The sequence below is a fragment of the Gadus morhua genome, chromosome 7 (assembly GCF_902167405.1).
Source record: "Gadus morhua chromosome 7, gadMor3.0, whole genome shotgun sequence".
NCBI classification, from domain to species: domain Eukaryota; kingdom Metazoa; phylum Chordata; class Actinopteri; order Gadiformes; family Gadidae; genus Gadus; species Gadus morhua.
In genome coordinates this window covers 30,872,893-30,900,780 of record NC_044054.1, presented here as the reverse complement: position 1 = coordinate 30,900,780, position 27,888 = coordinate 30,872,893, and the positions used below count along the sequence as shown (strand labels likewise).

General features: G+C 50.2%; 1 protein-coding gene across 1 annotated transcript; it reads left to right on the top strand.

The window, feature by feature from the left end:
- Positions 1 to 164: 164 nt before the first annotated feature.
- Positions 165 to 27,888, top strand: wwc1 (WW and C2 domain containing 1). Its single transcript, XM_030360704.1, has 22 exons — positions 165 to 1,411; positions 8,782 to 8,891; positions 9,397 to 9,600; positions 10,373 to 10,449; positions 10,855 to 10,934; positions 11,030 to 11,159; positions 12,482 to 12,628; positions 13,297 to 13,370; positions 14,043 to 14,288; positions 15,402 to 15,491; positions 16,271 to 16,803; positions 17,683 to 17,800; positions 18,565 to 18,726; positions 18,812 to 19,004; positions 19,794 to 19,898; positions 20,646 to 20,716; positions 20,898 to 21,069; positions 22,332 to 22,499; positions 22,731 to 22,823; positions 23,764 to 23,994; positions 24,365 to 24,477; positions 24,926 to 27,888. Exons 1-22 carry the CDS (start codon positions 1,293 to 1,295, stop codon positions 24,990 to 24,992), a joined length of 3,303 nt encoding a protein of 1,100 aa, XP_030216564.1. The 5' UTR covers positions 165 to 1,292; the 3' UTR covers positions 24,993 to 27,888.

Below are 27,888 nucleotides of genomic sequence, written 5' to 3'. Positions count from 1 at the left end.
AGGGAAACATACGGACAGAGACAGGGGGAGAGAGGGAGAGGGAGAGAAACAGAGGGAGAGAGAGAGAGGCAGAGGGAGAGATAGAGAGAAACAGACAGACAGACAGACAGACAGAAGGAGAGAGGGAGATAGAGAGAATCAGAGAGGGAGGGAAACAGAGGGAGAGAGAGAGACAGAGAGAAAAAAGGGGGAGCGAGAGCGAGAGACAGACAGAGGGAGAGGGAGAGAGAGAGATCACCTGTACACTGAGGTGACGTCACCAGGCTCCATCGCGAGTCTTCGTCAGAGCGACCAGCAGCGACCGACCCAACAAGTCTACGGGGATCTACTTTTCTACTTCCCCCCCTGGAAAACAGAAGAAAAAACTCCTTCAGACTCATCTGAACTCAGAGGAAAGGTGCATACGGTGCCCGGGACACGTAGCAGACCCACCGGGACCCCGCGGACACCGGAGACAGCAGTTTAGTGTTTAGTGAACGAGTCGCTAGCCTCGGCTAGGCTAACCAACATGGAGGCGGACCGTGAACCTCTGGGTCTACACTAGTCCCGGTCCAAACTTGTCCTGGTCGACCCCCGGACTGGTCTGAACGGATCTGGGTCTGAACTAGTCTTGGTCTGGGTCTAAACTAGCCCTGGTTCGGGTCTACACGGGCCCTGGTCTAAAGGAGTCCTGGTTCGAGTCTGCAGGAGTTCAGATGAGACCAGCTGACACATGGATTTAAGTTCAAACCGGTTCTATGAAGTTCGGTGTTAATGAAGTGGTCTGTGCTATAGACTATTCTCTATGGATCGTGGACATGGGTCCTAAGAAGTAATCCCCAGTGAAGAGGAGAAGTCTAAGGGGGTGGATGCTCGTCCTGGAGCGATCCTGTCTGGGAGCACATTTACATATGTTGTGTTTGTGAATGAGGGTTCAAACTACTACGAAACAGGTTCCTTGTGGATTAATAAAGTGCCGTGAATCCTGATCAACTTCTGGACATCAGTGGCTGGTCATCAACTCCGGGAATTAAGTTGTATTCAAGTGCAAACTATTTCAAGTAGAACGGGTCCACCGTTTATCCCGACTACATCTTGAACGCTGCGGTGAGTGGATGCTGGGACGGCGGGACCATGATGTGGATTACCGCCTAATCGGCACCGCCACCGGCCGGGAATCTGAAGGACATCAAGATGGAGAAGAGCACTGAAGCGACGTCCCGTACGGGGGAAGCAGTCAAAACAGGGCCAGGCTGGATGGTACTGGGTTAGAGGATTTCTTCGGCGGGGTATTTGATGGAGACTCGTCTGACATGCCCAGGAAGGAGCAGCCACTGCCCCAGGGTTGGGAGGAAGCCCGCGACTTTGACGGGAAAGTTTACTACATTGATCACATCCACCAGGCCACCAGCTGGATCGACCCGAGAGATAGGTAAGACACATTTGGGGCTTGGGTCAGGACAGTCATTGTTTTTGAATCCCAAATGAAAGGTTCTGGTTTCGATACCCAATGTCAACCGTCCCTTAGCATGATGCTCCCTTTCCACTACCTCCACCTTAATGACCTGTCTCTGTACTGTCTTACCCCTAGATGCTTCTTAATGTCATGTCTATGTACTATCTAACCCCTACCTGCTCCTTAACGACCTGTCTCTGTACTACGGCTCCTTAATGACCCGTGTCTGTACTGTCTAGCCCCTACCCGCTCCTTAATGACCCGTCTCTGTACTGTCTAACCCCTACCTGCTCCATAATGACCCATCTCTGTACCCCAACCGGCTAATTAATTACATGAATCTAAAAATAATTCTCTCTATGTAAAGAAACACTTGATAAATAGTAGTAAAGTTTGGTTTGTTGGTCTACACCTATTGTTTGATGGTTTAAAGCCCTCACAGATTAATGTAGATGTTTCCCCGGCTGGTGATGGTCTGCGGGGATCGGGTTAGGGTGTGTGTGGTTGTAGTGACGAGGCACCCACTCTATGGAGGTGGTGGAGGGGCCGCTTCCGACAGGGAAGGTGCCGGGTCTGACTTCCCGAGAGGTACCCCCACCTCCTGGTAACAGGAGGTGGGTCATGTGGTGGGACAGGAAGCACCACTGCCTCATATTTCACGGTGGTCAGATGGGTCCCGGCCCTCCCACTCCCCACAGCATCACCGTCTGGACAAAAGCTACATGGGGTCCACCAATCAGAGAGCACAGGCAGAGCATGAAGGGTATAGGCAGCATCTATGGTAGAGAGCATGCAGGTGTATAGTATCTATGGTAGAGCATGCAGGATAGAGCATGCAGGTGTATAGCATCTATGGTAGAGAGCATGTAGGTGTATAACATCTATGGTAGAGCATGCAGGATAGAGCATGCAGGTGTATAGCATCTATAGTAGAGAGCATGTAGGTGTATAACATCTATGGTAGAGCATGCAGGATAGAGCATGCAGGTGTATAGCATCTATGGCAGAGAGCATGCAGATGTATAGCATCTATGGGAGAGCACCTATGGTAGAGACTGCAGGTGGACGGTATCTATGTTGTAGGATCTATGGTAGAGCATGCAGTGTAGAGCATATATGGTAGAGCATCTGCGATAGAGCATGCAGGTGTAGAGCATCTATGATAGAGCATATATGATAATTCAGTGAAGCGCATCTATGATAGAGCATTCAGTGTAGAGCATCTATGGTAGAGCATTCAGTGTAGAGCATCTATGGTAGAGCATTCAGTGTAGAGCATCTATGGTAGAGCATTCAGTGTAGAGCATCTATGGTAGAGCATGCAGGATAAAGAATGCAGGTGTATATGGCATCTACGGTAGAGAGCATGCAGGTGTATAGCATCTATGGTAGAGCATATAGTGTATAGTATGTTATAGCATCTATGGTAGAGCATGCAGGGCAGAGCATGCAGGGCAGAGCATGCAGTGTAATAGGCTTATCATACATGCCTGGTGGGGTCTAGCAGCTCGGGCGCTCCACAGAGCGCTGGTTACACAAGGCTCCTTGTAGGCTCCTAAAGACCCCCAGACTTTGATACCAAATCCTTTAATGGCCCTGAATTCCTCCAGGCTTACGGCCAGCTTTGTTTTTTTTTTTTTCCAACTGCTCCTTTGCTTGGCCCTGCTGAGGACATCATGGCTCTGAGACCAAAGGATGGCTTTACCACAGTAACCCCCTGCTAAGGGAATAGTACCAAGAGAACACACAATGATCAGAGCACAGCCTCGCTGAAATGTTCTTATCGGTGTACGTTTTGTTGTGCAGGCGCCAGGCTTTGCTTCCCCCTCAGGGGGCCTGAGGTGTTTGGCAAGTATTTCCGTGTGAGCGATGCACAAGAGCATCATTGAGCTCAGGTGGTGGCGGGAACGTACAAGTGCATACTTTACATACTTGTAGTTCACCGTGACACATGACTCTGAGCTGGGCCAGAAACGAGGAGAGTCTGTGTCTTGATGATCAGGACTGGGTTGTATCAAGTGTAATTTCTGCAGGTACCGGCAACTATGTGAAGCCGACCTGCCAATGAAGAGAGCATACACAGCCTGTCCTGTGGACTCTGTCTCTTACCTGGTGCTTTGACCCAAAGCGGTCCTGACAGAATCTGGATGGGCCGAGCTTGGCCTGCACCATAGGACTGTTTCTTGGGCTAAAGACTGGCCTTCATGTTGGGTCTCTGTTAGGACTGTTTCATGGGCTACAGGCTGGTTCTCTGGTAGGACTGTTTCATGGGCTACAGTCCAGCTCTCATGGTGGTTCAATGGTTTATTCTCCTACCTTCGCTGCCTCTTTCTAAATAGCCAACATGGTTTGTGGGAAAGTCATAGTAATCATGGTAAACCGTTGATTCGATGGTTTCGTCAAAGCATTTCAAGTAATTCCTCTCATCTGGTAGTCATCAGTAGACCGGTCTGCTGGGGGCTGTGGACTCAGCACGTTAAATCATGTGCTTTTCTGTTGGAAACTATTACACATGCCTGAATACCTTGCACCCTTGCCAGGTTAATTACTACTTCTCTTTATCATGACTACAATCTGCTGGTCATCATCACACAGTCCACCGCAGCCCACAGGCAGCCCACAGACCAACCATCTAGTAGGGCTTTGACTTTTGCCTAAAAAAATCCTATTCGAAGTTTGTTTGCTTATTAATATTAATATTCAAATATTTGTTAAGAATGTTTTGACCATTAAATGCCTTCAGTAAGACCTTGATTGGGCTTCGCGATGTTTGTTTACCGGCGTTGCTATGGTTACCGGTCTTGCGTGTTCCAACGGTTTATTAGGTTTCTAATAAATCGCTGTCTAATCAATACTTCATTCACTGGCTCTTCCGTGGTCATTACAATATTATGAATAGACTGCGTGGGGTTCTCCGACGTCTCTCCCTCTTGGCCTGCCCATAACAGGTTTGAATACTAAGGGCTGCCTAATATTTGTTCGAATTTTGATTTATTTTTTGATATTCTAATTATATTCGAATAACGAAGTTCGGAGTCAAAGCCCTACCATCTAGTCAGCTGCTGCTGCCTGGTGGACTCCAGGGACTTCTAGCGTCTTGCTTGTGGAACATCACCGGTTGTCTCCACTGGTTTGAGGCAATGGAACCGCCGCATTCACAATGTCAGTTCGGTAGGGTATTACAGGTACCCAAATTAGTGGTTTAAAAGTAAAACCCTAGCAAGGTCCGTGCATGGTTTGTAAACTTTGAGTCTTCATATCAAGCGGCCTACTGTGACAGGCTTACACTCGACCCAGGCCAAGTTTGACCCAGGCCTACTGTCGATACAGGCCTACGGTCGATACAGGCCTACGGTCGATCGATACAGGCCTACGGTCGATACAGACCTATGATCGACGGAGAGGCCCACATGATATGACAGGCCTACTGTCGATACAGGCCTACGGTCAACGGAGGCCCACGTATGACAGGCCAACAGATCGACCGATGACTTCTGCCTGAAAGTTACAAAGTAATTTGTAACTTAATGCTGAAGTAACTGAGAGCATGAAGACGAATAGTAACTTTCGTAGCTGGCTTTTCATCCTATCTTTACATTTTGAAGATAGGACTATTGAAGGTTGGTGTGGTGTTATGCAATGTTCCATAAGGAGAAGATATCTGCTGAAGGTATCTTTGGGTTCATCAGGAGAAGAGGTTGTTGCTGTAGTAGCTGAAGGTATCTGGGTTCCATCATGAAAGAAAAGAGGTTGTTCCTGTAATTGAAGGTATCTGTGGGTTGCATCAGGAGTAGAGATTGTTCCGGTAATTTAAGATATCTGTGGTTTCCTGGTTAGTCTGTTGTGTTTGTACATTCCTTAGTCTGCCATATTGTCCTTCCAACCCCTGTGGTGACGCACCCAACACATTCTACCAGCTGAATGGAATGTTATCTGACAGTCACCACGTTGAGGGAGGGAGGGGGCGAGCGAGGGAGGGAGAGAGGGAGGGAGGTTTAGGGAGAGGGCGGGAGAGAGGGGGCGAGAGAGAGAGGGAGGGAGAGAGGGGGTGAGAGCAGAGACGTTTTTGTTTTGTTCAAGGCAATGTTGTTTTCATATTTTAGTTTCCATGTTCGCGTGAAGTTCGCACCAATGAAGCGTATCGAACTTGAACTTGTACAGATATGTAGAGAGACAGAGATGAATGAGAGCATTAAAAAAGAGATGGAGCTGTGTGTTGGGGGGGGGGGGGGGATGAACCTTGAACACCTATGAAACATATTTGAATGCCTGATAATAAAAGAGGTGAGGAATGTATATTGCACTCTCTGACTCACCGCATAGCTATGTGGCCTAGTGAGCTATGCTACCTAGTGAGCTATGCTAGCCAGTGAGCTATGCTACCTAGTTAACCAGGTTAGTTAGCTATGCTACCTGGTTAGATATTCTGCCTAGTTAGCTATGCTGCCTCGCTAGTTTCATGTTAGCCACCTCCAGCCTTGACAGGTGGCATTACCATGGCGTTTGAGGTCCCAGCAGGGGGTGGTTCACTCACATGCCTGTGGGCGCGTGCGTTCAGCTGAAATGTGCACGCACATTCTTTCCCAGCCAGTAAAACCGGATTAACCGGTTGTGCGGCTAGCTCCCGGCGGCTAGGTGAGAGTGCTGGGCTCCGCTCAGTCAGCAAGCGGAACGGGGCCTGGGCCAGGGTCTCCTGCTGCTGACGCTGAACACAAGATGCACCCCTAGCTGGACACAAGCCCTCCTCCCAGTCAAACCATCAGCACTGACCTCCTCCTCCCAGTCAAACCATCAGGACTGACCTGCTTCCAGATAACTACACAGGAGTGACCTCCTCACAGTCAAACCATCCGGACTGTCCTCCTCCCAGTAAAACATTCAAACATTCAGGACTGATCCCCTCCCAGTTAAACCACCAGCACTGACCTCCTCCCAGTCTCAAACCATCAGGACTAACCTGGTCCCAATAGAACCATCAGGACTGATCTCCTCCCAGTCAAACCATCAGGAATGATCTCCTCCCAGTCAAACCATCAGGAATGATCTCCTCCCAGTCAAACCATCAGGACTGACCTCCCAGTCTCAAACCACCAGGACTGGGAGAAATTCCCTCTCTCTCTCTTCCTCTCTCTCTCTCTCTGTCTCTCTGTCTCTGTGTGTGTGTGTATGTGTGTTAATGGGGATCTCCCCTCTCTCGGAGTCTCATTCATTATTGAGCATTAAAGGATCCAGTTTGCTTCACAATGCTTTCTTTGGTGTGTGAGTGTGTGGGGATGTTTGTGGTTGTGAGTATGTAGTGATAAATGTTTGTGTGGATGTGGGGTGTGTGTGTTTGTGTGTTTGTATTCAGGCTTGTGGAATAAAGCACTTAGAATATTTTAATATTGAGTATTTCGCAGGGCAACAACAAAGTGAGCACAAGCATTAGTGGAGCAGCCACCAGATGAATGCTGCCCCCTGGTGGAGAGTCACTGCAGCTCTAGGAACCACATGTTGGGGTCAGGGTATCTATCTAAGGATGTGATTGATATCTATACTGATGGTGCTTGTCCATACTGATACTTATTGATACCCTTATTGATACTACGCTCCATATTGATACTACACTCCATGTACATCAAAGAAGTATCCTCATCGTCCTGTACACAAGAAGATAACTGGCCAGACTCCCAGCGAGGCTGTATCTGGTCCCTCTGCTACCTTAGCCCTCTTAGCTGAGTAGGAGTTGAGTGCCAGCCCGCTCTAACCAACTGACCCCCCCCCACCAGTTCGCCAGGTCTTCAAGCTCTCTGCCTGGGCCTTCAGGCCCTGTGCCAGGGTCTTCAGTCCTTCTGCCTGGGTCTTCAGTCCTTCTGCCTGGGTCTCATGGCCCTCTGCCTGGGACTTCAGTCCCTCTCCCTGGGTTTTTCTTCAGGCCTTCTCAGCTGGAAGGCCTGAAGAAAAACCCGACATCCTGGAGTGTGACTGTGATACAGTGATGCAGTGGGGTACTTCCATCCATTACTAGGGATTATTGCAACGGCTGCCTTTGACTCACTGCAAGCTCAAACAATGAGCTTGCATTTTCTTATCAGTTTCGTACCAACCTGGTATGAGGATGTTTGATAAGGTGGCTCTGGAAGGGGTTTGGTAACTTGAGTTAGTGGCTGTGGTCATCGCCCTACGTTCAACATCTCAGCAACCATAAGCAATGCAAAGTTATTAGGTTATCTCTGGTAGCCATGACAGCTCACACTTACTTCAAACCAAGGCACCCTAGCAGTTAGGCATTGATGCTATGCTAGCTGTTGATATCGAGCATTGCTTACCAAATGGCGTCCACTGTAGTGAAGGGCTGTCAATGTTACGTATGGATCTTGGTGACGGCCCTATGACCTACTTCTGGGTATTCGTGTTTCGTTGCCCTCGTCCAGCGACGGAGAACGGGCTGGACTCCCCTGTCCTCTGACAAAGCAGTAGCTGCTGCACCTGCTACACTCAAGGCGTCAATTGGATTATTTAGGAACAAGAATTGCTGAATTGCATGAGTGCTTTAAACGGATGCCAACTGTGCCCTGAGCATCAGATAATTTTGATAGATAGATAAATATCTATATAGTTATACAGTATATATATCTATAAAAAAGAAGTTTGGTTCCTGTTGGTTGTCAGTTGAGGACAGTTGAGGTGCTGTACAGAAACGTAATTATAGTTTGCATCCAAACTTTTTTTTTTACATTTATTTATTTATTCATTTATTTTAAAGCTCATAAAATAATTTGGGTCACACATATTGACAGGGTCGGTCGGAAACTGGAACGGAACAAATTTTTTTTTTAGGCCCTACACTGAGGCTACACTGATGCTACACTGAGGCTAATCTGAGGCTACACTGAGGCTACACTGAGGCTACACTGAGGCTACACTGAGTGTCTGTGGGGAGTGTGTGTTTATGGTTGTGCGTGTGGAGTGTGCAGTGTGTGCGTGTGTGTGATGGAATGCAGGCGGTTGGGGGGAGTTCTGGCATTCCATTCTTGGTACTGATGAATAACTGTGGCAACCGTGAGTGTGTGTGTGTGTGTGTGTGTGTGTGTGTCTGAGGTTACAAGACCTCACTACACATGAATTATCGCTCCAACACACAAAGTTTAGTTTAATAATTATTCAATTCCTTTGGGAAAATATCCTGTTGGGAATAATCAATATTTTGATTATTATTCCATATAGTTTTATCCAATATTGTATTCCTAGTGGTAGTATTTCTGGTGATGGTATTCCTGGAGGTAGTATTCCTGATGATAGTACTCCTGGTAGTAGTATTCCCGATGGTTTTCGTCCCGGTGAAAATCTTCCTGTGTGTTCTCCAGGCAGACCAAACCCCTGTCCTTCGCCGACTGTATCGGAGATGAACTTCCCATCGGCTGGGAGGAGGCCTACGACCCGGTGGTCGGGGCCTACTATGTCGACCACAACACCAGTAAGTACACGTTACCATGACGACCACAACACCAGTAGGTACACGTTACCATGTCGACCACAACACCAGTAAGTACATGTTACCATGGCGACCACAACAACAGTAATTACATGTTACCATGACGACCACAACACCAGTAAGTACATGTTACCATGACGACCACAACACTAGTAATTACATGTTACTGTGACGACCACAACACCAGTAAGTACATGTAACCATGACGACAACACCGGTAACTTCATGTTACCATGAAGACCACAACACTAGTAATTACATGTTACCATGACAACCACAACACCAGTAAGTACATGTAACCATGACGACCACAACACTAGTAATTACATGTTACCATGACAACCACAACACCAGTAAGTACATGTAACCATGACGACAACACCAGTAATGACATGTTACTCATCCTCCCTCTCCTCCCCCCTCCTCCTCCCCCCCCTCCCCCCCCCCCCTCCCCCCCCCCCCCTCCCCCCCCCCCCCCCTCCCCCAGAGAGCACCCAGCTGGAGGACCCGCGGGCCCAGTGGCAGCAGGAGCAGGAGGTGATGCTGAGGGAGTACCTGGAGGTGGCGCACCACGCCATCAGCGCCCAGGAGGAGATCTACCAGGTGAAGGAGCAGCGGCTCCTCCTGGCCCAGCAGGAGTACCAGCTCCTCCACGACACCTGGAGGAACAAGAGCACCTCGCAGACCAGCTGTAAGGAGGCACGCACGCGCACACACACACACACACACACACACACACACACACACACACACACACACACACACAGACACACACAGACACACACACACACACAGACACAGACACAGACACAGACACACACACACAGACACAGACACACACACGCACACTGTTGTTTCATGGAGACAAATTAAGAATGACTCAGGCATTCTTTTGCCTCTCTCTGTAGTGTATCAAGGTTATCTGTTGTCTCTCTCTCTCTCTGTAGTGAAGTAATGCTATCTGTGGTCTCTCTCTCTCTGTAGTGAAGTAATGCTATCTGTGGTCTCTCTCTCTCTCTGTAGTGAAGTAATGCTATCTGTGGTCTCTCTCTGTAGTGTATCAAGGTTATCTGTGGTCTCTCTCTCTCTGTAGTAAACTAATGCTATCTGTGGTCTCTCTCTCTCTCTGTAGTGAAGTAATGCTATCTGTGGTCTCTCTCTCTCTCTGTAGTGAAGTAATGCTATCTGTGGTCTCTCTCTCTCTGTAGTGAAGTAATGCTATCTGTGGTCTCTCTCTCTCTCTCTGTAGTGTATCAAGGTTATCTGTGGTCTCTCTCTCTCTGTAGTAAACGAATGCTATCTGTGTGGTCTCTCTCTCTCTGTAGTGAAGTAAGGTTATCTGTTGTCTCTCTCTCTGTAGTGAACTAAGGTTTTCTGTTGTCTCTCTCTCTGTAGTAAACTAATGCTATCTGTGGTCTCTCTCTGTAGTGAACTAAGGTTATCTGTTTTCTCTCTCTCTGTAGTGAACTCTCGCTCGTCCTCATCCAGCCGCTACGATCCAGAGATCCTGAAGGCGGAGATCATCACAGCTAAGAGCAGGGTGAGAGATGATCAACGTATCAATCATATCAATAAGAACCAATCCCCAATACTGGGTAATAATCCATACTGCTGTATCGGGCAGCACACGTTAACATTCTCTCTCTCTGTCTGTGTCTGTCTCTGTTTACCTCTCTCTGTGTCTCTCTCTCTCTCTCTCTCTCCCCCTCCCTCCCTCTCTCTTTATCTGTCTCTGTCTTTGTCTCTCACTCTCGTCTCCCTCCCTTTCTCTGTGCCTCTCTCTCTCTCCCCCTTCCTCCCTTTCTCTCGCCCTTTCTGTCTCTCTCTTCCTCTCTCTCCCTCCCTCCCTCCCTCCCTCTCTCTCTCCCCCTCCCTTTTATCCCCCTCCTTCTCTCTCTCTCTCTCCCTCCCCCCTTCTCCCCCTCACTCTTGCAATCTATCTCAGGTGAACCGGTTGAAGAGAGACCTGTCGTCTATGAAGCAGGAGCTGCAGTTTAAACAGCAGGGATTCGAGACTCTGAAAGGGTGGGTGTTGTTCATCCTCAGGGCCGCTAGTTAATATGAGGAGTGCTAGTATCAGCAGTAGAACCAGCACCAGTACTGATGTGGTTCTCCTCCAGGATCGACCTGAAGGTGTCCAGCTGTCCCCAGGGCTACCAGCCCCAGGAGGCCCAGGCCATCATGAAGGAGGTGCACTCCCTGAGGGACGCCATCTCCTCTGGGGAGAAGGAGAAGCAAGCCCTCATACAGGTCGGCAACACATACGCTCCCTCTACCTCCCTCTCTCTCCCCCTCTCTCCCTCCCTCTCTCCCTCCCTCTCTCCCCCTCCCTCTCTCCCCCTCCCTCTCTCCCCCTCCCTCTCTCCCCCTCCCTCTCTCCCTCCCTCTCTCCCCCTCTCTCCCTCCCTCTCTCCCTCCCTCTCTCCCTCCCTCTCTCCCCCTCCCTCTCTCCCTCCCCCTCTCTCCCTCCCTCTCTCCCCCTCTCTCCCTCCCTCTCTCCCTCCCTCTCGACCCCTCCCCCCATGCTCTCAGACACACTTCTGCCCGGCTGCAGTTGACAGCTGATTTTGTGAGAATTTGTGTCTGGGTCCATGTGTGTGGGTGTCTGTCTTTGTTGATTTGTGTGTATGTGTGTGTGTTGATTTGTGTTGGTGTCTGTCTGTGTTGATTTGTGTGGATGAATTAGTGTTGGTGTGTGTATGTGTGATAACAGATAATCGTGGAGGTCTTTGAACACCCTGTAGGTCTTATATTTTGAAAGTTTATAGCATGCGGCCACTCGAGAGGGTGTTAAAGAGGAATACAGACTGAAGGGACAGCGCCATCTATGGTCAAACACTGGTTACTGTAACTGTTACTTAGACGGTGAATCCAGAGACATGGCATTGAGGAGCAGGTAGGGGTTAACAGTACACAGACAGGTCATAAAGGAGCAGGTTGGGGTTAGACAGTACAGAGACAGGTCGTTAAGGAGCAGGTAGGGGTTAGACAGTACAGAGACAGGTCATTAAGGAGCAGGTAGGGGTCAGACAGTAAAGAGACAGGTCATTAAGGAGCAGGTAGGGGTTAGACAGTACAGAGACAGGTCATTAAGGAGCAGTTAGGGGTTAGACAGTACAGGTAGGGGTTAGAAAGTATAGAGACAGGTCATAAAGGAGCAGGTAGGGGTTGGACAGTACAGAGAGTTTGGGGTTGGACAGTAGAGAGACAGGCAGGGGTTGGACAGTACAGAGTTGGGTAGGGGTTAGACAGTACAGAGACAGGTCATTAAGGAGCAGGTAGGGGTTAGACAGTACAGAGACAGGTCATTAAGGAGCAGGTAGGGGTGAGACAGTACAGAGACAGGTCATTAAGGAGCAGGTAGGGGTTAGACAGTACAGAGACGGGTCATCAAGGAGCAGGTAGGGGTGAGACAGTACAGAGTCGGGTAGGGGTTAGACAGTACAGAGTCAGGTAGGGGTTAGACAGTACAGAGTCGGGTAGGGGTTAGACAGTACAGAGTCGGGTAGGGGTTGGACAGTACAGAGTCGGGTAGGGGTTGGACAGTGAGCTGACGTGCGTCTCCTCTCCAGAAACTGGCGGTGCTGAAGGATGGCTTCCCGCTGGACTCGGGCTCGGAGCAGGAGCTGTGGGGCAGCAGTCTGTCGCTGGGGCCCTCGGAGCTGTCCCTGCCACGCCTCTACTCCGAGGCCGGCTCGCAGACAGACATCCCCGCCGAGGTCAGCGCACATCCGCCGTAATCCCGCATAATCCCTGACGGGGGTAATCTGATAATGTGTGGCTGGGGTCTCTGATCCCTTTTTAATATCCAGCCTAATGTGTGGAGGTCTGGGAGCTCTCCGACTAGGTATGTGTCCATGGATGGAGTACAAATCGCTGTATATGTATCTTTGTATACGTACTTTGTATCCATGGATGTAGTATATATCTATGGTTGTAGTTCATATCTATCTATGGATGTAGTAAATATCTATCTATGGATGTAGACCATATCTATGTATATGTATCTTTGTATATGTACTATGTATCTATGTATGTAGTACATATCTATGGATGTAGTACATATCTATGGATGTAGTAAAAAACTAATTGTGGGCATGTGTATATTAGTGTGTATCTAAGAGTGTGTTAAGAAGTGTGTGTATTAGTTAGTTTATTAGTTGTCCCCTTAGGGGAAAACATTTTTCAGTTTCCTTTCGTCATTAGTATGTATCTAAGTGTGTGTGCGTGTGTGTGTGTTTGTGCGTGTGTGTGTGTGTGTGTTTGTGCGTGTGTGTGTGTGTCTGTTTGTGTGTGTGTGTGTGCGTGCGTGTGTGTGTGTCTGTTTGTGTGTGTGTGCGTGCGTGTGTGTGTGTGTGTGTGTGTGTGCGTGTGTGTGTGTTCTCAGGTGGGCAGCAGCGCTAACAACCAGCTGGCCGAGAAGGTTCGCCTGAGTCTCAAATATGAGGAGGCCAAGAGGAGGTACGGCACCTCCTCATTCACTCACTCACCTCCTCATTCCTCTCCTTGCTCACCTCCTCGTTGTTCACATCCTTATTCACCTCATTCCCTGCGTTCCTCCTACGCCAGCAGCATTATAAACACACCCGTGTCCACTGAGGGGTCAGTCTGTGCTCGTTAGCTCCGACTCGTTAGAGTTCGTTAATTCACCCTCGTTGGTGTTAGTTAACTCCTCCGCGTTAGGGTCAGTTAGCTCCACCTCATTAGCTCCGACTCGTTAGAGTTCGTTAACTCACCCTCGTTAGTGTTAGTTAACTCCTCCGCGTTGGGGTCAGTTAGCTCAAACTCGTTAGCTCCAACTCGTTGTTTGTTTGTTTTGTCCCCCTCGTTGGTGGGAGTAACCCCTCGGACGGATCCCATTGACTTTGATGGGACGGAGCCGCAATGCATTGTGGGTCCATCCGTTCCGTTGGCTCCGTCAAGAAAGTTTAAAAAATGTCCAACTTTTCCATGCAGCGACGGATCCGTCATCCAATCAGATCGCGTATGCTCGGGCTCGGCTGACGTATGCCTCTGCAAAGACCACTCCCCCATCCGTCAGCCGCGCCCTCCGTCATCCGCTGACGGACGGTGCAGTGGGTAGACGGTGTGAGTGTGGTGGCGCCAGTGTGACCAGTGTGACTCCTCCTGCAGGATCTCCGGCATCGAGGTGCAGATCGCGCGGCTGGACAGCGAGGCGTGGCCCGGCCTGCTGGACCCGGAGCGCGACCGCCTGATCCTCATCAACGAGAAGGAGGAGCTTCTGAAGGAGCTGAGCTACGCCCGCCCGCCGCGCCACCTGCAGGCCAGCGACGCCCAGCGCATCGAGAGCCAGAAGAAACGCCTGGAGACCGACCTGCAGGCCGCGCGCCACACCCAGAGCAAGGCCCTGACCGAGAGGTGAGACACCGTCACCTCCGTCACCTCGGTCACCTCCTCCCTAACACACACCCAGAGCAAGGCCCTGACCGAGAGGTGAGACACCGTCACCTCCGTCACCTCGGTCACCTCCTCCCTAACTCACACCCAGAGCCAGGCCCTGACCGAGAGGTGAGACACCGTCACCTCCGTCACCTCCACCCTAACACACACCCAGGACAAGCCTCCACCCTAAGACCCTCCACCCTCCACCAAGAGTTAAGACCCCACTGCTGCCCAAACACCATAGTCTCTTACCCTCCTCTCCCTCCTCCTCCTCCCCCTCACCCTCCTCCTCCTCCCCCTCCCCCCCCTCCTCCTCCCCCTCCTCCTCCTCCCCCTCCTCCTCCCCCCCCCCTCATCCTCCTCCTCCCCCTCCCCCTCCCCCTCCTCCTCCTCCCCCTCCCCCCCTCCTCCTCCCCCTCCTCCTCCTCCCCCTCCCCCTCCTCCTCCCCCCCCCCTCATCCTCCTCCTCCCCCTCCCCCTCCTCCTCCTCCTCCTCATGCTCCTCATGCTCCTCCTCCCCCTCGTCCTCCTCCTGCTCCTCCTCCTCCTCCTCCTCCTCATGCTCCCCCTCCTCTTCCTCTTCCTCCTCCTCATGCTCCTTGTCTCCTCCTCCTCCTCCTCCTCCTCCTCCTCATGCTCCTTGTCTCCTCCTCCTCCTCCTCATGCGCCCCCTCCTCTTCCTCTTCCTCCTCCTCATGATGCTCGTTGACTCCTCCTCCCCCTCCCCCTCCTCCTCCTCCTCCTCCTCCTCCTCCTCCCCCTCCTCATGCTCCTTGTCTCCTCCTCCTCCTCCTCCTCCTCGTCCTCCTCCTCCTCGTCCTCGTCCTCCTCGTCCTCGTCCTCCTCGTCCTCGTCCTCCTCCTCCTCCTCCTCGTCCTCCTCATGCTCGTCCTAGTCCTCTTCCTCGTCCTCGTCCCCCTCCTCGTCCTCGTCCTCCTCGTCCTCCTCGTCCTCCTCCTCGTCCTCCTCATGCTCCTTGTCTCCTCCTCCTCCTCCTCCTCCTCCTGCTCATCCTCCCCCCCCTCCTCCTCCTCCTCCTCCCCCTCCCCCTCCCCCTCCTCCTCATGCTCCTTGTGGTTGTGTGTGCAGACTGCGTCTTCACTGTAAGAGGAACAAGCTGGTCCGGGACCTGGAGTCCTCTGTCCGCCTGGCCGCCTCGCTACACACCCAGCTGAAGAGGTACGCACGCACACGCATACACACACACACACACACGCGCACGCACAAAAAAACACACACAGACGCACACAGACGCGCACGCACAAACACAAAAGCACGAACACGGGTACGCAAACACAGACATGCACGCAGACACAAAGCACACACAGCACAAAAGGTCTAGCACAAATGCGCAGCCTCAAAAAAAAAGTGCCGACACACTTGCATAGCTCCAGAAGTGCACAAAAAAACCCACACAAACGCACTCACCTCATATTGTACGCTTGCCTAAGAGTGTGTGTAAATATTTGCGCGACCTGTTGGTCTTGTTCTTAGAGATGCGTTCATGCTGAAGCTTTAGTTGACATATGATCATGATGATTATCTTAATAGGTGCCATTGTTGTCATACATGAGTAAAGCTGTTTGACTAGCCGAGGCAACACTGTTGGCTCTGTGTGCCGCCATTCCTTATCCTGATCAGTTTCTACAGTCAGCTCTGACTCCTCGGTCGCCACATCTGACCTCCAGCCTGTCTAACAGCTGACCTTTGACCTCCACATGTCTCAAAACATCAGACCTCTGACCCCAAGCCTGTCGCCTAACCCGTGACCCCCAGCCTGCCTCATATCACCTGACCCCTTCCCGCCAGCCTGTCTCCTAACATCTGCCCCCCCCCCTCCTCCTGACCTTTGACCTCTGACCCCCAGCCTGCCTCATATCACCTGACCCCTTCCCTCCAGCCTGTCTCCTAACATCTGCCCCCCGCCCTCCTCCTGACCTTTGACCTCTGCCCCCCAGCCTGTCGGCCAGCACGCTGTCCTGCTCGTCGGGCAGCAGCCGGGGCTCCCTGGCGACCACCTCCTCGCTAGGCTCCACCTCCTCGCTGAGCTTCAGCGACCTGTACCTGGAGCGTGCCCCCGACATGGACCCCGACCTGCAGAACAAGCTGGAGCTGCTGCTGGGGGGGGGGTTCCGCCCCTCCATGGCCATCACCACCATCCACGAGCACGAGGTGGTGAGCGGGGCGGGGCCGGGGGCGGGGCCTCACCCCGAGGGGTCCCCGGAGGCGGGGTCGTCACGGCTACAGGCGCTGAGGCTGAAGGGGACGCCGCCGCCGTCGGTCGGCTCCCTGTCCCCCCGCTCCTCCCTCTCCTCCCTCTCCCCCCCCTGCTCCCCGCTGGCCGCCGCCTCCTTCCTCACCCCGGGGGAGGGGGAGGAGGAGGGGGAGGAGGAGGGGGAGGGGGAGGGGGCGCAGGAGCACGGAGGAGGTGCTGGAGGAGAGGAGGAGGAGGACCTGAGGGAGACCACCCCGCAGGGAGGAGAACTAAGAGGTAGAAGACCGCGAACCTGTCTGTCTGTTTGATTGCCTGTCTGTCTCTCCGTCTACCTTTCTGTCCGTCTATCTGTCTGTATGTCTGTCTACCTGTCTGTCTGTTTTATCACCTGTCTGTCCCTCTGTCTACCTTTCTGTCCGTCTATCTGCCTTTCTGTCTCCGTCTGTTTCTCTTTCTACCTGTCTGGTCTAGTCTGTTTTATCTCTCTCTGTCTGTCTATCTACCTGTTTGCTACAGCTCTGTAATTTCAGTTAATCTCCCTCAGGGGTGTGTGTGTGTGTGTGTGTGTGTGTGTGTGTGTGTGTGTGTTACCATAAGTACTGTTATTGAAGAGGGATTATCACTGAGTCGTCCAAATGGTGACACCTCCCCTACACACACACACACTTTGTTTCCTTAGAAACAGCCGATGTTTCTATGGCGATGCAACCATAGCACTTAGAACTCTTAACTTAGAACTCTGAACTTAGAACTCTGAACTTTAGATTTAGAACCTGATCTCTGAACTCATTGAAGAGTACTTCAATGAAAATGGCCCAATGTAAGGTTGTGAGTGTTTGTGTGTGTCTGTGTGTGTGTGGGGGGGGGGGGGTTGTCATAGCAGCCAGACGGTGTCCATTGGACAGTGGACATCCTACCCCCCTGACCTCCTTATGACCTTGTGTGGAAGCGTGCTTGATACATTATGTACTCTCTTTGAAACACTTCTATTTACGTCTTATATTTGGACCCGAGTACAGTTTTAGACTGCATGTATCGTCCCTTACCCTCCATACCCTCCTTACTCATCAACGTTCGTTCTGCTTATTTTGTTTTTCCACCCTCTCTCTCTCTCTCTCTCTCTCTCTCGATCACGCTCTCTCTCTCTCTTTCCAGAGTCTGCCCCTCCCCTCAGGGCCTCAGGGGCGGGGTCTAATAATGTGGGCGTGTCCTCTGCCGTGTCTGACGAATCAGTGGCCGGGGACAGTGGAGTGTATGAACCATCAGAACGCAGGTACTGTGTTCAAACAATCTCAGAAAAAAATATTTACCGGAAGTTTTACTAAATAACAACAAAGAAAACTAAAAGAAGCAAATAAAATAACTGTATCAAATTGTGTATCTGTGCTTGTCTGACTTCTGTGTGTCTTGTCCGACGTCCTGTGTGTCTTGTCCTACTTCCTGTGTGTCTTGTCCTACTTCCTGTGTGTCTGGTCCTGCTTCCTGTGTATCTGGTCCTGCTTCCTGTGTATCTGGTCCTACTTCCTGTGTGTCTGGTCCTACTTCCTGCGTGTCTGGTCCTACTTCCTGTGTGTCTTTTCCTACTTTCTGTGTATCTGGTCCTACTTCCTGTGTGTCTGGTCCTGCTTCCTGTGTATCTGGTCCTACTTCCTGTGTGTCTGGTCCTACTTACTGCGTGTCTGGTCCTACTTCCTGTGTGTCTTTTCCTACTTTCTGTGTGTCTGGTCCTACTTTCTGTGTTTGGTCCTACTTCCTGTGTGTCTTTTCTGACTTCCGGTGTTTGTCTTCTGACTTCCTGTGTGTCTTGCCGGACTTCCTGCGTGTCCTGTCTGACTTCCTGTGTGTCTGGTCCTACTTCCTGTGTGTCTTTTCCTACTTTCTGTGTGTCTGGTCCTACTTTCTGTGTTTGGTCCTACTTCCTGTGTGTCTTTTCTGACTTCCGGTGTTTGTCTTCTGACTTCCTGTGTGTCTTGCCGGACTTCCTGCGTGCCCTGTCTGACTTCCTGTGTGTCTGGTCCTCCTCTGTGGTTCCTCCAGGCCCGGGCAGCAGCCGTCCTCCCTGCTCCCCGACGACGAGGCCTCGTCCCTGGGCTGCGCTCAGGTCCAGCTGGGCCTGCGCTACCAGGACCAGCGCTTCAGCGTGGCCGTGCTGCAGCTCGCCAACTGCAGCGCCCTCTGTCTGCCGGAGGACCACCACATGTAGGCTGCACACACCAACACTCTAACCTCTAACCGTGTTCTCCAGGAACCCTCCCGTCCTCTAACCTCTAACCGTGTTCTCCAGGTACGTGCGTGTGGTGGTGCTGCCGTGCTCGGAGAACGCCCGCTGCCTGTTCCGGACGCGCGCCTTCGCCCCCAAGCCCAGCCTGGAGGTCAACGAGGTCTTCGGCCTCAGCATGTCCCACAATGCACTGCGGCAGAAGACGCTGCGCGTGGACGTCTGCCACACCAGCAGTTCGGGTCGGGAGAGCTGCCTGGTAGGTTCTGACCTCCTACTGCTCGGACCACTTCCTGTTCTGCTCTGAGCACTTCCTGTTGTTGTTTTCTGACAACCTCCGGCCATCCATAATAGAGATGTCAACAATTATTTTTGATTTCCTCGACCCTCGTTGTACACCCACTTCATCTCCTTCTCCTCCTCCTTCTCCCCCTCCTCTCCCCTTCCTCCTCCTCCTCTTCCTCCTCTTCCTGCTCCTCCTCCTCCTCCTCCTCCTCCTCCTCCTCCTCCTCCTTCTCCCCCTCCTCTCCCCCTCCTCTCCCCTTCCTCCTCTTCCTGCTCCTCCTCCTCCTCCTCCTCTTCCTCCTCTTCCTGCTCCTCCTCCTCCTCCTCCTCCTCCTCCTCCTCCTCCTTCTCCCCCTCCTCTCCCCCTCCTCTCCCCTTCCTCCTCTTCCTCCTCTTCCTGCTCCTCCTCCTCCTCCTCCTCTTCCTCCTCTTCCTGCTCCTCCTCCTCCTCCTCCTCCTCCTCCTCCTTCTCCCCCTCCTCTCCCCTTCCTCCTCCTCCTCCTCCTCCTCCTCCTCTTCCTCCTCCTCCTCCTCCTCCTCCTCCTCTTCCTCCTCTTCCTGCTCCTCCTCCTCCTCCTCCTCCTCCTCCTTCTCCCCCTCCTCTCCCCTTCCTCCTCCTCCTCCTCTTCCTGCTCCTCCTCCTCCTCCTCCTCCTGCTCCTCCTCCTCCTCCTCCTCCTCCTCCTCCTCCTTCTCCCCCTCCTCTCCCCTTCCTCCTCCTCCTCCTCCTCTTCTTCCTCCTCCTCCTCCTCCTCCTCGTGCAGGCAGGAGCTCAGGTGAGTCTGGCGGAGGAGAAGTGCAGTGAGAAGAAGAGCAGCAGGTGGTTCAACCTGCTGAGCCACGCTGACGTCACGGAGCTCGCCCCTCAGGTATGGAGATCATATTCATGTTATAGACCTAGTGAAGTTTATATATATCCAGTGTGTATATATATATATATTAGAGCTGTCAGTTAAACGCGTTATTAACGGCGTTAACGCAAACAAAATTTAACGGCGTTAAAAATTTTATCGCGCGATTAACGTAATTATTTTATTAAAAAAAAAATAAATAAAAAAATAAAAATTTGGGCTCAAAACAAAGAAGCAGTAGCCTGACTGCTATGTTCAAATGACATTTGTTCAAAGCAGTCGTTTATTTGCACTATAGGCTCTTTTTTTGTATCGTCCTGTTTTGATCAGTATATGCCAATGTTGTTATCAATAGAAAATAATTTGCACAAGGCAAGCCGATGCACTTCATCATGTTGATAAGAGAATTAAAATGAGAAGAATTATGGGACAAAAAAATCAAGGGATATTTAGCATAGAAAAATAATTTGCGATTAATCGCGATTAATAATAGTTAACTATGACATTAATGCGATTAATCACGATTAAATATTTTAATCGCTTGACAGCTCTATTATATATATATATATTGTTTTTTACATTAAATGTAATAATCCAGTGTTTTAGACCTGGTGAATGTTTTATGTATGCAGTGTTTTAGACCGAGTGAAGGTTATCTATATCCAGTGTTGTAGACCTAGTGAATGCTTTATTTATACATTTGTTGTTGAGCACCAGCTGTTGTAAAGAGGTTTAGTATCCATAAAGTTGTCGGCTCTGTTCCAGGTGGAGGAGGCCCCTGCACCAGAACCAGCACCGGAACCAGCTGCAGAAGAAGCGTCAGAAGAAGCTGATCGGTCAGATTTTAGCTCTTTGTCGTATCATTCACGCATTGTTTATCACATTGGGCCATAGGATCAAAGCCCAACATATAAGATGTATTATACCTTAACTGTAACCCCAACCAACCTGTCAAAATATCTGAACTAGTAATATCCAGTGATCTGTGTGCTCCTCACTAACTGTGTTTCACTACAGGCTCGATGGACAGCAAGCGGCCATGTCTAACAGCATAGGGGCGGGGCCTCACGAGGAAGGGGAGGAGTTGCACCCAGAGAGCAGCCAATGGGCAGCAGAGGAAGAGGTGTATGATGAAGATCAGTTGATGCCGAGAACCACCACCACCACCACCACCCCCATCAAAGAGAGGGTAAACACAACTGCACCAATACAATACCAGTACAATACCAGGACCATACCAGGACCATACTATAACTATACCAATACTATACCTGTATCATACCACGACAATACTAGCACTATACTAAAACCATACCATGATCATACCAGGGCCATACATTACCATAGTTTATTGAATTGTGTTAGATAATACAGGTGTGTTTGATACAGGTGTATTTACTGATATAGGTTATACAGGTGTGTTTAATACTACAGGTGTGTTCACTGCTAGAGGTTTTTTTAATGATACTGGTGATATAGGTGTGTTTAATGATACAGGTGAGTTTAATGATACAGGTAAGTTTAATGACACTGGTGATATAGCTGTGTTTAATGATAATGGTGAAACAGGTGTGTTTAGTGATCCTGGTCTGTTTAATGATACTGGTGTGTTTAATGCTACAGGTGATAGAGATGTGTTTGATGATACTGTTGATATAGGTGTGTTTAATGATACTGGTGTGTTTAATGATAATGGTGATACAGGTGTGTTTAATGATACTGGTGTGTTTAATTATAATGGTGATACAGGTGTGTTTAATGATCAATGTGTGTCTAATAATACAGGTGTGTTTACTGGTACAGGTGTGTTTAATGATCCAGGTGGGTTAACTGGTACAGGTGTGTTTAATGATCCAGGTGTGTTTACTGATCCAGGTGTGTTTAATGATCCAGGTGTGTTAACTGGTACAGGTGTGTTTAATGATGCAGGTGTGTTAACTGGTACAGGTGTGTTTACTGATCCAGGTGTGTTTACTGATCCAGGGGTGTTTACTGGTACAGGTGTGTTTACTGGTACAGGTGTGTATAATGCTACAGGTGATACAGGTGTGTTTACTGATCCAGGGGTGTTTACTGGTACAGGTGTGTATAATGCTACAGGTGATACAGGTGTGTTTACTGATCCAGGTGTGTTTACTGGTACAGGTGTGTATAATGCTACAGGTGATACAGGTGTGTTTACTGATCCAGGTGTGTTTACTGGTACAGGTGTGTATAATGCTACAGGTGATACAGGTGTGTTTAATGATCCAGGTGTGTTTACTGGTACAGGTGTGTATAATGCTACAGGTGATACAGGTGTGTTTACTGATCCAGGTGTGTTTACTGGTACAGGTGTGTATAATGCTACAGGTGATACAGGTGTGTTTAATGATCCAGGTGTGTTTACTGGTACAGGTGTGTATAATGGTACAGGTGTTTTTAATGATCCAGGTGTGTTTACTGATCCAGGTGAACAAGGAGACCAGTACCGGGGGGACGTCGGTGCGGCCCAAGCAGCGGCCCCCGGACCCCGGCCCAGGGGGGGGGCACATGGTCCAGCAGGCCTTCATCAGGGGCAACACCGTCATCAGGTCCAAGACCTTCTCCCCGGGACCCCAGAGCCACTACATCTGCAGGGTAACACACACATACAGTACACACACACACTGGCCCACACTATACACATGCACACGCGCACATATGCATACACAACATATGCAAACAAACACACACACGCCTTCACAACATATGCTTAAGCCTCACACACACACACACGTCAAGCACAATCTCTGTATATTAAATGTGCTGCATATTTCTCTCGATATATTACATATTATGTGTACATTAAATGTATATTTCTGTCCCCAGATCAACCGTAGTGACAGCGACAGCTCCACCCTCTCCAAGAAGTCTCCGTTCGTCAGGAACGCTTCTGAACGAAGAAGCATGAGGGTTAGGAAGGTACTGTCTATCTGCCCCTCGACCTGTCTGTCTGTCTGTCTGTCTGTCTGTCTGTCTGTCTGTCTGTCTGTCTGTCTGTCTGTCTGTCTGTCTGTCTGTCTGTCTGCCTGCCTGCCTGCCTGCCTGCCTGCCTGTCTGCCTGTCTGTCTGGCTATTTACCTGTCTGCCCTGCTGCTATAGCCCTCTAATTATAGATAATCTCTGAATGTCTGAAAGAGAAAGGAGAGAGGAGAAAGGGGGGGAGGGAAGAGGAGTCTTTGAGCGGTTGGACGAGGGAAAGCGAGCGGTGGTCACGTGTTCAGTCCTGAGAAAGCGAGCGTTAATATTCCATGAGCTGCTGAATGTTTGATGAGCTCTGTGCTCCCTCGAGGTTAAGCATCCATTCGTCAGAGTGTATTCTTGGGGTCTGCGTAGTACGACTAACAAAGACGTCTTTTAGTGCCTGGGTCTGATGGCTTGCCAAAAAGAAACCACTATGCTGTGGTGTTCCTCTTACACACTGCCATATAATGTGAGCCCTTCATACACCCTGTAGTGTTAACCACTGCAGCTAACACAACTCAGTACTTATACCTGGTAGTGGTACCTACTGCAGTACTCAGTACTTACACCTGGTAGTGGTACCTACTGCAGTACTCAGTACTTACACCTGGTAGTGGTACCTACTGCAGTACTCAGTACTTACACCTGGTAGTGGTACCTACTGCAGTACTCAGTACTTATACCTGGTAGTGTTTCCTACTGCAGTAACCAGTCCTTATACCTGGTAGTGTTACAGAACATTAACATTAACTAACATAACATTACCCAGTAGTTGTACCTGGTAGTTTTACCTGAGTAAGGTTGGATGTTGTATAACAGTATTCAGTGAGTAGTTATAGTGAGTAAGGTTCGACGTTATACTCCAGCACTCAGTAGTAACACCCCGTTGGTCCCCCAGCCCGTCGTGGCCGGTAAGACCCTGGACGGTCTGCTGCGCACCTCCATGGACCTGGAGATGGACCTGCAGGTGTCCAGGACCCGCCAGGCCCGGCTGGACCAGGAGCTGCTGGTCCTGCGGGAGCTGAAAGAGCAGATGGAGAAGGCCAGGCAGGAGGGCCGCCGGGAGCTGCCCCTCTGGGTGCAGCAGGACCAGAGGTTCAGACAGCTGCTGCGGCGGGCCGAGAGACAGGTGGGCACCTCGGGCCGGACCGGACCGGCTCTGACCGGCAGTCCCTGAGTCAAATCAATGGACCAGGCCATTCATACATCAACAGGCAATTAGTGATTCAATTAGTGATTCAGTTAGTGATTCAATTAGTGATTCAATTAGTGATTCAATTAGTGATTCAATTAGTGATTCAATTAGTGATTCAATTAGTGATCCAACTAGTGATTCATTTAGTGATCCAATGAGTAATGAATGAGAGTAAGTCACTTAAATAATAATCAATCAATACACAAATCTGTTAATTAACAAATTCCTCATCACTCTCTCCTCCCCACCCCCTCCTTCTCCTTCTGTCCCCCTTCCTCGTTCCACTCCCCTCCTCTCTCCTCAGACCCAGGAGGAGCAGCAGCAGGAGCACAGGGTGGAGCAGATGATGAAGGCAGCAGCTAAAGACGTCCACAAGATGACCAGTCGTCAGGAGGTCCCTGAGGTTCAGAACTTCAGGTAGGACCTGCTGCTTGCTGTTGAGGACCTTGGGTTATTTAACACAGAACCAAACCTAAAACCTAACCTGTGTTTTAATGTTACAGAAGCTAACCGTACTCGATAGCTGTATCTGGTAGTGTCACAGAAGCTAACTACGGAGTAGCTATATCTGGGAGAGTTACAAAAGCTAACTTTACCCAATAGTTAATGTTACAGAAGCTAACAGTACTCAGTAGTTATATCTTAGTGTTACAAAGGCTAACAGTACCCAGAAGCTATATCTGGTAGCATTACAGAAGCTAACAGTAGCTATATCTGGTAGTGTTACAGAAGCTAACAGTAGCTATATCTGGTAGTGTTACAGAAGCTAACAGTAGCTATATCTGGTAGTGTTACAGAAGCTAACAGCTGTATCGACTAGTGTTACAGAATCCATCAGTTGTTCTGACGGGTGTTCTCTCCTCAGAGATAAGATGGCGTTCCTCACCAGAGCACGGAGCTCCATCCCTGACCTCCCCTCCCATGACGTGTGAGGAACCCCCCCCCCCCTTCCCCCGAGCCGGACCAGGAGAACCGGGCAGCGTCCGAGCTGCCACGTCAACGAACCCAACTCTGCCGGTCGACGACAGAGGTCTCTCTGAGCCCCCGATGCTCTTCCTAGCTTTAGTTTGAATCCAGTCCAGTTCTAGCTTTAGGTTGGACCAGAAGCTGGGCCTCCATGCTGCTTCCCCCAGGTTTCATTAGCATTCCAGCTGGATCAGGACTTTAAGCACACACGCGTACGAGCACGGCGGAGGTTCCTCCACAAGGAACAGATCCGTCACAAGGGGACCTCCTACGTACAGCACAACCCACCCAAAGGGGCTGGAAACACACCTCCCCTTCAGAGGGGAACTCTGAAACACACCTCACCTACATAGTGGGGACGTTTGAGCTCTGAAACACACCTCACCTACATAGTGGGGACGTTGGAGCTCTGAAACACACCTCACCTTCAGAGGGGAACTCTGAAACACACCTCACCTACATAGTGGGGACGTTGGAGCTCTGAGACACACCTCACCTACATAGTGGGGACGTTGGAGCTCTGAAACCAGCCTCACCTTCAGAGGGGAGCTCTGAAACACACCTCACCTTCAGAGGGGAGCTCTGAAACACACCTCACCTTCAGAGTGGGGATGTTTGAGCTCTGAAACACACCTCACCTTCAGAGTGGGGATGTTTGAGCTCTGAAACACACCTCACCTATATAGTGGGGACGTTGCAGCTCTGAAACACACCTCTCCTTCAGAGTGGAGCTCTGAAACACACCTCACCTTCATAGTGGGGACGTTGGAGCTCTGAAACACACCAGCAATACTCTTTAGGACAGGAAAGACTGGATAGGACTGGATCAGATCTGGTTAGGACTGGATCGAGACTGGATCAGGTCTGGATAAGACTGGATAGGACTGGATCAGGAGAGAATGGGAAGTCGATGCGCTGACAGAATCCAGCAGCTTACATGAAGGTGACATCCTTTGGTTTCTAATGCACCAGAACCCTGGTACGATCTCGGTAGTACTGTTACTGTGGTACTGTACTACTCTAGTACTGGTACTGTGGTACTGTACTACTCCAGCACTGGTTCTGTGGTACTCTACTACTCATACTGTTGTACTCTTCTATCTATGCTGTACTCTGAAGAACATGTCCAGATCTTCTTGATCAGTGCTGAGGTTCTGAAGAGGACCACCTGTCGTTACAGCTGCTCATGAAATGTTGTTTGTTGTTAAATGATGTGCACACTGTAACACACACACACACACACACACACACTGTAACACACACTCACGCATGCACACAGACACTGTAACACAATCGCACACACACACACACACACGAGATAAGTTACTCGAGGGAAGCAGTGATTAGCTGTCTCTCGAACAAATGAAGGAAATAAGATCACGCCAGTTTACCGCCTTAACTGGCTTCTCAGAGCTCTCCGGGTAAAAGGAGAGGTCAGTATTTACTGCTCTACCAGGAGATGAATGGATGACCCTCATAGACTGACCATGTCAGGGTCTGTCTCTCCCCCCCCCCCCCTCTTTCTCTCTCTCTGGTATATGATGCATCAGAGGAGAGTCCTGACCTTTGGTTGATTCTCTCACTCTCCCTTTCGCGCTCGCTCACTGTCTCTACCCTTCTCTCTCTCTGACCTTTGGTTGGTTGTGTACCGCTGAAAGCTTCAGGTGTTTTCTTTATGAGGAAGCAGCCAGCGGTCTGCAGGGGTTACCGTAGAACCGGTCAGCCGGGCGTCCTTGACCAGAACCACCAGCCACCTCCAAGAGGTACTTGCCGGCTCGCCAGCGGTTCTATTCCCTGAGTTAATTTATGACTTGAGCGAGGCAATGCGCAACAGCGCGCGGGTTCAACGCTCCACCTGGACCTGGGCGCGGTCCTCCTTGCCTCCACCCAGGTCCCTCCAGATGAACGGTTGCCGTGGCAACGGCGGCATGGAGCCGTCCGTTTGGAAGACAACGATGTGATCCCAGGAGCGTCTCCCTTCCTGTCTGGAGAGAGAGAGTGAGCGTGTGTAGGGTTATGATGTCACTTCCTGTATCTGACAGTGCAGGTGACAGGTGGAGCGGACGTGCGGAAGGAGTAGGGAGGAGGAGGGGGGTGGGAGGAGGAGAGGTCTGGGTGTGTGTGCGCGTGCGAGGGGGAGAGAGAGCCCCGTGTGTGAGAGAGAGGGCGAGCTACAGTGTAGATTATCAGTAAACCATAAGGAATAAGTATCACTTCTGAAGTACCTGATTTTACCTTTCGTTTAGTCGTTCTCATGCAAAGGTTTACCTTTGCGCGTTACTCCTTGTTTTTCTGTCGTAGTGTCGTCGTAAAGTAGGCTTTGATTTGAGGCGCACCATTCCAACGTTGATCTCGTTCGTTATCAGCAATATATGCGATGTGTTACGATCAATTAAAATATGTCTTGATTGACGGAATGTTCGATCAGAAATGAATGTAGGCCATCGTATATCTTTTTGTATATAATTTGTTTGTGTTTTTGTTTTTTAAACCACTGAGAACCTTGTTTAGTCACGTGACTTCTCCGGTCGACACGTAGTCGATGACTCACACGCGGTTAACCTTAATTGAAGTTGTCCTGTGATTCTCTTCCTGTCGAGTCCCTCGCGTGTGTCTGGTGGCTGCGGCCAATAGGTGGCGCCAGATATACCCACCAGGTATTTATTGCACTTTGTGATTTGGGTGTTGCTTTAAATGTTTTCCTCTCCTCAACTCTTTTCTCCCCCGAAAACTGTGAATTTTAATCTCAGACACTGTACTGTCCACCAGAGTTGTAAATATTTCACCAGCACGAAGAAGACTCAACAACAATGTTTTATAGCTTCACAACAAATAAAAACAAAATATTCTCTCCTATTTTAA